This window comes from Neoarius graeffei, chromosome 24 (assembly GCF_027579695.1).
Source record: "Neoarius graeffei isolate fNeoGra1 chromosome 24, fNeoGra1.pri, whole genome shotgun sequence".
NCBI classification, from domain to species: Eukaryota; Metazoa; Chordata; class Actinopteri; order Siluriformes; family Ariidae; genus Neoarius; species Neoarius graeffei.
Window position 1 is genome coordinate 24,090,709 of NC_083592.1, and position 9,370 is coordinate 24,100,078.

A 9,370-nucleotide genomic window follows, 5' to 3' on the forward strand; every position below is an offset into this window, starting at 1 on the left:
TCCCTACAAGTGTGTGTCTAACATTTTTAGAAAGGTAAAATTAAAACATTGGAATAAATTATTCAATGCTGATTTGAGACAATTTGATCTTAATTAGTTTTAAATCTTTTGGGGAAAATCATGTAATTAGGAAAATGGGCATGGAGGATTATTTATTCCACTCTTGCTTTCATAGCCTTGGTGTCAGTTTATAATACAACGTGCTGTTCTTACTGACGGAGGCATTCGATTGCAGTTAATTAAATAGATGCCAAAAGTGCAGTATTAATGAAGAACTGCAAAAAGTTTTTCACATTGATATTTTGTAGTTAGCCTTTCACACGTTTTAATTTCGAGTATTGTGATGTAGTTTACAAACTGGTTCATAGTACAGCATTCACACTTACTATGTTTTACATTCAGCCTCATAATCTGTTAATAATCTGACTGGTAGGAATAGAAAACATTGATGCAAACACCTTGATCGGAATAAAATAAACCCCTTTGAGACCAATCTGAGTGAAATTTCTTGCTGATCGAACAAAGTGGGTAATCGTTTTAATAATCAGTGAAATAGATGACTAACCATGTAAACATCTGTCTGATCACTTTCTCTGTTGGTATCAGTGTGTAGTTCTGCACATGCGTGACTCATGCACCTTCATAATTGTGCAATAACCCAATGAAAAAATTATAAACTTGATATTGGCAAAAAAAAATCATAAATGGAAATTTAGCAGTAAAAAACTTGTATTGTTTTCCTGGAGGATCCTGAACAATATGAGAAACTTGGTTCTAATTCAACTAATAAAAAGCTTATCAAATATTTTATATTATGTAGTGGGATATACCTCTGGCTCCTTTGGTATTGTTCTACTTGTGTAGCTACTGTCCCTGTATGCTACATTTATGTTCTTTTACTTTTATTATTTATATATATATATATCTCGGAGGTCGATGATCGACTTTGTTGTCGTTTCATCGGATCTCCGGCCCTTTGTCTTGGACACTCGGGTGAAGAGGGGCTGAGCTGTCAACTGATCACCACCTGGTGGTAAGTTGGATCTGCTGGCGGAGGAGGAAGCTGGACAGACCTGGCAGGCCCAAACGTATGGTGAGGGTCTGCTGGGAATGTCTGGCTGAGCACTCTGTCGGGGAGGTCTTTAACTCCCACCTCCGGGAGAGCTTCTCCCAGCTTCTGAGGGAGGCGGGGGACATTGAGTCTGAGTGGACCATGTTCTCTACCTCCATTGTAGATGCAGCTGTTCAGAGCTGTGGCCGCAAGGTCTCCGGTGCCTGTCGTGGCGGCAATCCCCGAACTCGGTGGTGGACACCGGAAGTAAGGGACGCCGTCAAGCTGAAGAAGGAGTCTTATCGGGCCATGTTGGCCTCCAGGACTCCGGAGGCAGCTGACTGGTATCGGCAGGCCAGGCGTGCCGCAGCTCGGGCAGTTGCGGAGGCAAAAACTCGGAACTGGGAGGAGTTCGGTGAGGCCATGGAGGAGGACTATCGGTCGGCCTCAAAGAAATTCTGGCAAACCGTCCGGCGCCTCAGGAGGGGGAAGCAGTACTCTGCCAACACTGTTTACAGTGCAGGTGGGGAGCTGTTGACCTCGACTGGGGACATTGTCGGGCGGTGGAAGGAATACTTCGAGGATCTCCTCAATCCCACCATCATGTCTTCCATTGAGGAAGCGGAGGCTGATGACTCAGAGGTTGACTCGTCCATTACCCAAGCCGAAGTCACTGAGGTGGTTTTCAAGCTCCTCAGTGGCAGGGCACCGGGGGTGGATGAGATCCACCCTGAGTATCTCAAGTCTCTGGATGTTGTGGGGCTGTCTTGGTTGATACGCCTCTGCAGCATCATGTGGCGGTCAGGGACAGTGCCTTTGGAGTGGCAGACTGGGGTGGTGGTCCCTCTTTTTAAGAAAGGGGACCGGAGAGTGTGCTCCAGTTATAGGGGAATCACACTTCTCAGCCTCCCCGGGAAGGTTTACTCCAGGGTACTGGAGAGGAGAATTCGGCCAATAGTTGAACCTCAGGTCCAGGAGGAACAATGCGGTTTTCGTCCTGGTCGTGGAACACTGGACCAGCTCTATACCCTTCATAGGGTGCTCGAGGGTTCATGGGAGTTTGCCCAACCACTCCACATGTGCTTTGTGGATCTGGAGAAGGCATTCGACCGTGTCCCTCGTGGTATTCTGTGGGGGGTGCTTCGGGAGTATGGGGTTCAGGACTCTTTGCTAAGGGCTGTCCGGTCCCTGTACGAACGGAGCAGGAGTCTGGTTCGCATTGCTGGCAGTAAGTCAGACTTGTTCCCAGTGCATGTTGGACTCCAGCAGGGCTGCCCTTTGTCACCGGTTCTATTCATAACTTTTATGGACAGAATTTCTAGGCGCAGCCAGGGGCCGGAAGGAATCCTGTTTGGGAACCACAGGATTTCATCTCTGCTTTTTGCGGATGATGATGTCCTGTTGGCTTCTTCAAACCAGGACCTTCAGCATGCACTGGGACGGTTTGCAGTCGAGTGTGAAGCGGCTGGGATGAGAATCAGCACCTCCAAGTTCGAGGCCATGGTTCTCAATCAGAAAAGGGTGGCTTGCCCTCTCCAGGTTGGTGGAGAAGTCCTGCCTCAAGTGGAGGAGTTTAAGTATCTCTGGATCTTGTTCACGAGTGAGGGAAGGATGGCGCGTGAGATTGACAGGTGGATCGGTGCAGCCTCCGCAGTGATGCGGTCGCTTTACCGGTCCGTCGTGGTGAAGAAGGAGCTGAGCCAAAAGGCCAAGCTCTCAATTTACCGGTCGATCTACGTTCTGACTCTCATCTATGGTCATGAGCTTTGGGTAATGACCGAAAGAACAAGATCGCGGATACAAGCGGCCGAAATGAGTTTCCTTCGCAGGGTGGCTGGGTGCTCCCTTAGAGATAGGGTGAGAAGCACAGTCACTCGGGCGGAGCTCGGAGTAGAGCCGCTGCTCCTCCACATTGAGAGGAATCAGCTGAGGTGGCTCGGGCATCTCTTTCGGATGCCTCCTGGACGCCTCCCTGGGGAGGTGTTCCAGGCATGTCCCCCCGGGAGGAGGCCCCGGGGAAGACCCAGGACACGCTGGAGGGACTATGTCTCTCAGCTGGCCTGGGAATGCCTCGGTGTTCTTTGCGAGGAGCTGGCCGAGGTGTCTGGGGAAAGGGAAGTTTGGGCTTCCATGCTCAGACTGCTGCCTCCGCGACCCGGCCCCGGATAAAGCGGAAGACGACGAGACGAGATATATATAACAAACCTAACCTGTCCTGTAAGAAAAAAACAGGTCATGCTACAGATTTCAATCCAGTTACAATAAATTTGAGGTTGGATATGAGGTTTCAGACTAATGGTAACTGATCATGGCTAAGTTCAGTGCTGAATGTTCTGCAGACATTCAGTGAGGACGCAGAATTTACACAGAACAAAAATTGTAAAATATGACAAAATATTGGTAACAGAGGATGTGTAAAAGCATTACATCTGTCATACCAAGGTGTACATTTCATATTTTAGTTAGGACATTTGGACAAATAGAGGATATTACATGGTTAGGTGAAGATATGAAGTTTATCTTCAAGTGGTGAAAATATTTAACATGAGAAGATAAACTTGATATCTTTGTGCCACAGTGTAATGTTCTTTATAATTACATGGACACCAGGGGAGATTTCTCAGAGACAACAAGGGAAGCCGAGCTTCCCCTAAAATTCTCTCCCCAAACTGCGGCATCTATGATGTTGAATTCTCATTAAAACAATGACTTGCATAACATAATATATGCCCAAGATTGTATTTACGTTCATAACTATCCTGTAACTTATTTGAGTGATGTCTGACGAATTTGCAGTTCGCTACGAGAATCACCTTTGCTGCCAGGCTGTCCAGCGTTGCCAGATACTGCTGACGTTTTCCAGCCAAAATATGTTCAAAACCCGCAAAAATGCACTTAAAACCTCCCAATCTGGCAACACGCTGTAACCTTTCTTATTTCAATGGGCTCTATGCGCTGGCAGCCGGGTATCCGTTGCAGTCTATGAGAGGGCTCTGAACAGCCAATTTCGGCTAGTTGTTATTGGTTAAAATCGACAAAATCGTCACTTCCAGGGAAGCCGGGCTTCTCTGGGACTAAACGAGACAGTGGGAGGGACAAGAAGCCGGGCTGATGAAGGATTATTGGAGGTAGTGAGGAGGGCGGGCTCTGTACTTCGGCGTCGGCGAGGAACACGGAAGTATGATCAGTCCCTAGCGGATGTTGAGAAAGTGCAGTCGTGTGCCAAAGTGCTGTTCGAATTTCTTTTCATATAAACGTTTCTTCTCATTGATGTCTCTGTACATTACTCTGTAAATAAATGTAAATATTACTCGTTGTGCTCCGTTAACTTTCATCCATTCTATCAGTTTGATCATTCGCGAATTTACTCGTTTATTTCATTTGTAGTTCAATCTGGGTGTAGGCTAGCTTGAGGCTTATTGGGATCTGCAGTGCTAGCTGCTAACAGAAATTGGTGAAGTCTTTGGAAAGCACAACCAGCTAGTATGACAGGGTCACAGACCATTTTCTGGAAAAGGAGCGGAGGGCGGAATTTGTGCATAAATAGTGTGCATCATATAATGTTCATGAATCTGAATTGTGTATATTGTTCAGTAATGTTAAGAGAATGGTGCACTGCAAAAAGTAAAATCTAACCAAGATTAAATATCTTAAATCAAGACAAAATATGCTTGTTATTTGTCTGCCAAGATAATTCTCCTTTCCAGGCAGGTTTTGTGTAAGAGTATTTCACTTACTTTAAGCATTTTTTCCCTCAATTATCTTAATAAGGTATTATAACTTGTTATTGAGATTTTATTACTGGTTATGAGTAAGTTCTGTCTTAAAATGAGAATTACCATAATTTCATCGGTGTTATATTAACCATGACAAGTTTGTCAAAGTCAGAATTTCTTATTTCAAGCATCTTATCCTTTCTTTTAATCTCTTAACACAAAACAGATAACTAAATTAAATGAATTGTTGTATTGTCAATCTGGCAACAAAAATAGGCTACAAAATGGATTGGTTTGTTGTTTTGATTTTGACTTATTTGGCGGTCTCAGTTGGTATAAACACTTACTTAAACAGAGCACACCAATATGCCCAGATGAAATAGTCAAACTGTTGGTTGGGGGACAAAGTATCTAGCATGTTAAAATGAGTAGTACAACTTTACTTGTTTTTAGTATAAATACACTAGTTTTAAGACATCTGTGGGGTTTCTAAAGCTAGATATATTTACTTGTTTTTTAAAAATCTTGCCAAGTCAAATTTTCTTGTTCTGTTGGCAGATAATTTTGCTTATTTTAAGTAAAATATTCCTAATTGTATTACTTTTTTTTCTTGTTTTTGTAAGCCAGGTTTTTGCAGTGTGGGCTCTGTGTTATAGTTTATACCTGGGTATAATATTCAAGGTTCTGTGTGTTGCATAGCCTACCTGGTTATGAATTTCCAGACTGTGTTGCAGAAGATGTTCAAGTATGTGTTGCACAGCTGGGTGTTGTGTTAAAGACTCTGTGTTGCATATCAGGGTATGATTGTTCAAGGCTCTTCGTTGAATAGCCAGTGATTTTTGGATGTTTGATATTTTTGATTAAGGATATGAGGCACTAGCCTGGCAAGCCAGACTATAGAGATCTTGCAGTCACGTGACCGGAAAGTACACAACCGCCATCGTGTCGGTCAAAAACACCGCTGAATACTGCTGCACTCGTGTACAGAATGGATCAATTTCAACCGACGGACTACACGGCTCATTTTTCTAATGAACAGATAACTAGATATATGTCTAAAATAAACGATCTACAGATTTGTGACCCTTATGGCTTTCCGGACGGAGTTTTCACGACCGGATTTTGAACTGCCAGCGGAATACCCACGTGTATGATTACCTCATCAACTTTCTCTCGCTGTTCAGTGGTGAAGCACTGCGTGCTTATAAATCTCTGGACAGTTATCTTTACAGAAATTCAGGATTTGTCAGTGACTCAGATGTGTCATCTTGTAAACAAGAAAATGATCCTCACTGGATGGGTAAGTCACTTAAGTATTGAGTATAGCACCGACTAGCCGATTATAGAATAAGGTAATTCCAAATCGTCCGTGTTGTTTACATGGATCTGGCGTTGGAGAGGTAGAGGCTTGGCAGTGGAGGTTTGAGTAGCTGTTTTCTGAGCTTAGTCAACAGGCTGGCTCTGCCTGTAGCCTCGCTTTTGCTTCTGCTCCTGGCGCCGCCTCCTTCGCTTTGCTTCCGACAACAATCCACGGAGACCCTGCTGGTCTCGCAATCTGGTCTCGTCCGGAATGTTTTTTTTTTTTTTTCTCGTCCGGAATGTTGTGCATGCGATGGAAATCGCTACAAACCGTCATTTTCTGCTGGAAACCAATGTCCAGTAAGTCCATACGGTTGTAGTGGATATTGAAGTCCGGTACAGACGAACAACACGCAAAAATACACACAAAAAACATAAAAAACGTGCACAGGTAGGGAGAGCTTGTAGCCACAGCCGTTGTAGTAGAATTGTATATAGTAGGGTTTTCCAGAAGAAAAGGTAGAAGTAAAAGCAGAAGTAGAACTAGAAGTAGAAGGCAGAATATGGCGTTTGACCAACACGATGGCGTCTGTCACAATCTGGATCGGCTGTGACGTCACATGCAAGATCTCTATAACATGAAATGTACAAGCAAAAATACTTTCTGCCACTAGGTAGGGTTGTCTAGTTCACTATGCTAATGGGGCACACCTTTCTATGCTTTGATATCCGGCCTACAGGTTTTACGATGAATACGTAAAATGGGCTTCCCCTGTTTTAAAAACCAGCAGCCGCCACTGATGGACACACAAAAAAAAGCAAGTTAATCAAAAGAATTTTAATTTTGAATTGGTTTGCCATTTTGACAACTCGTATCTAGTTAGCAGGAAAACACTGGGAGTGATGTCATCAGAGTGAAATATCGGGAATTATTCTATCCACATTCACTGGATATGACCAATCATGCACTCTGATTGGCTACTCTACTGCTAGGCTATCAGCTCATATACCATGAGTAGAGAAAAACAAAATGGTGGTGTGTTGCTGAACCAACTGAGGATGAAATAAAAACTCTGCTCGACCCCCCCCAGGAAATACAAAAACGTGCAACAAAATATGGAATAAAAGTATTTGATGGTAAGAATGTATCCTTTTTTCCCCAAAAGTATCACATTTTTCACAAATTGCTACTGTCATTTTACCAGTTTGTTTACCTTATAAGCAGAAATTTTGTCACACATTTTGTACAATGGTTTTATTTATCAAATTTGCAAAAAAAAATGCTGTTTCTCAAAATCCAGTGAATGTGAATATTATAATAAGTTATTCTACTCAATCTTATGGCTTACAGTAGGCATATTAGCTGAAAATCCAAATTGTTTGAAACTACTCTCATTGAATTAAAATGCTGAATAGATATTAATGAGAAATTTATTCGGAAAGCAAACATTTTTAATGATAGTATTCACGATAGAAAATATTCAAGAGTTAAGCAATGACAGATTTGGAAACTTAGATGGTCGTCTGCATGCACAATTTTCACAGCATGGCCATCGGGCATCTGATATACCTAGCCATATCGGTGCTACGTGTCTCGTCGACTGTCAGTTCATGACTTGATTTCATGGAATAACTGTTAAATATGACGCTCAGATCCGCGATGTATTGTGTAGGAAAAATACGAGTTTTTCAACACGAGAAGATAAACTTCATATCTTCAAGCCAACATGTGATGTTCTTTTCGTTTTATAGACACATTTACAAACAAAATGGAAATAAATGCTAATTATTGCACATCATCTTTTTGTTTACATGTTATATGATAAAGCAATAGGCGTAGGTGGCCTTCCTTGAAAAATTACAATTCAAATATCTCTGGAACCGTTCAACCTTTTTTCAACATTCCAAGTGTTCAATTCCAAATGTTCTCCTCTAACTGGTCTCAGAAATTCAGAACAATCAAATGAGTTTGAAATTTTAGCTGAAGTGCCTAGATTTATGTCACGGTTTTGGTTCTCCATGTCCCGGATGTAGCTCGTATGAAACTCACGAGTGGTTTATTTCCCAGTAAAACACTAGTGTCCATATAGTAGGGTGAAATACTGAGCAACTTCACTGCGGTTATACAGTGTATATAATTGAGAATGATCTGCCGAGTGTCCAGTTTAGAATGCATTTAAACATACAAAGGAATTCACTTTTACTCGGATTGACGAAAACATTTGCATGCACGAAGTACAAAGTACCGGAACTGTGAATCGGACTCGATGTTTCAGACGGACCTAAATTGAGAAGGACGTTGTTGCCACAGGCAGCACTTGGCGTTGCTTTTCTGGCTTATCAATGTTGTCAGAACTCCACTTTCAAAACAGAGGTTTTATAAACGGAGACGGTCAATAAAACAACCGTCTTCCTGAAATCACTTCTTCAGGAACCATGCAGTGGAACTTATTTCGGGATAAAACCTACAATTTCGGAGTGACTCTATCGAGTTTAATGGATACGAAGCTGGATAAACAAGCTAACATTAGCATGTAACTACGGAATAACTTTACACTTCAAAACGCAGTGCGGGTGCACTTATATGGATTAACAGTTAGTTGATTATTTACGAAGCAGCGGTTTGATCAAAACACCTAAAGCAAGTACTGTTTCACCCTGGCTGTGTTTTTAAGTGGTCGAGTCGAGGATTTCTCGGACATGTCCTCACCTCGCACCACATTCCTTCTCCACCACTGGGCATTATGGCAGAGAGATTTCCTCTGGCCGAGAAGGCCATGTCGGAGGGTTTCGCTCGCCTCCGGTACAAAGACACATCGCTACTCATTTGGCAGCAACAGCAGCTAGAGCTTGAGAAAACACCGACCAACTACCTGAACCGCAGCCGCAGCACCTGGTACAGTCAGTACGGCAACCAGGCCGTGGTAGTACGGGACAAAAACACGCTCCATGAGCCTGCAAGCGGCTCCCGCATATGCTCTGTTATGTAACAGTGTTCTAGGATTATATCTGTTTGTAGGCAGCGTGACAGATTCTCGTCGCAGTTTCTCATACTGTCCTAGGAGTAGTTGAACGCATTTAGAAATTTAATATGAAAGCTATGTTCCGACTTTCACCTGTCTGCCTGATATTTGAGACTCATAGGTACCATACAAACAATTTGATCGGATTGAGCAAGTGAAAACCCTCTACACATACACCTGTGATACAGTGTACCAGCTTTTCTTCAGTATTTTGCATAATATTCACCCCAAATATGCACAAAACACAGTAAATTAAAGGAACTGGTGAGTCAGCAGACACA

The 9,370-nt window shown here is 42.9% G+C and overlaps 1 protein-coding gene across 1 annotated transcript; it reads left to right on the forward strand.

Moving 5' to 3' along the window:
* The first annotated feature begins 8,365 nt into the window (after nucleotides 1-8,365).
* On the forward strand, nucleotides 8,366-9,366 carry LOC132872235 (putative uncharacterized protein BRD3OS). Its single transcript, XM_060906918.1, has one exon. The coding sequence runs from the start codon at nucleotides 8,811-8,813 to the stop codon at nucleotides 9,054-9,056; it is 246 nt and encodes an 81-aa protein (XP_060762901.1). The 5' UTR covers nucleotides 8,366-8,810; the 3' UTR covers nucleotides 9,057-9,366.
* The last annotated feature ends 4 nt before the right edge of the window (nucleotides 9,367-9,370 follow it).

Bases quoted from the DNA above. Each gene is read 5' to 3' on its own strand.
- LOC132872235 (XM_060906918.1), top strand. From the start codon at position 8,811: ATGGCAGAGAGATTTCCTCTGGCCGAGAAGGCCATGTCGGAGGGTTTC.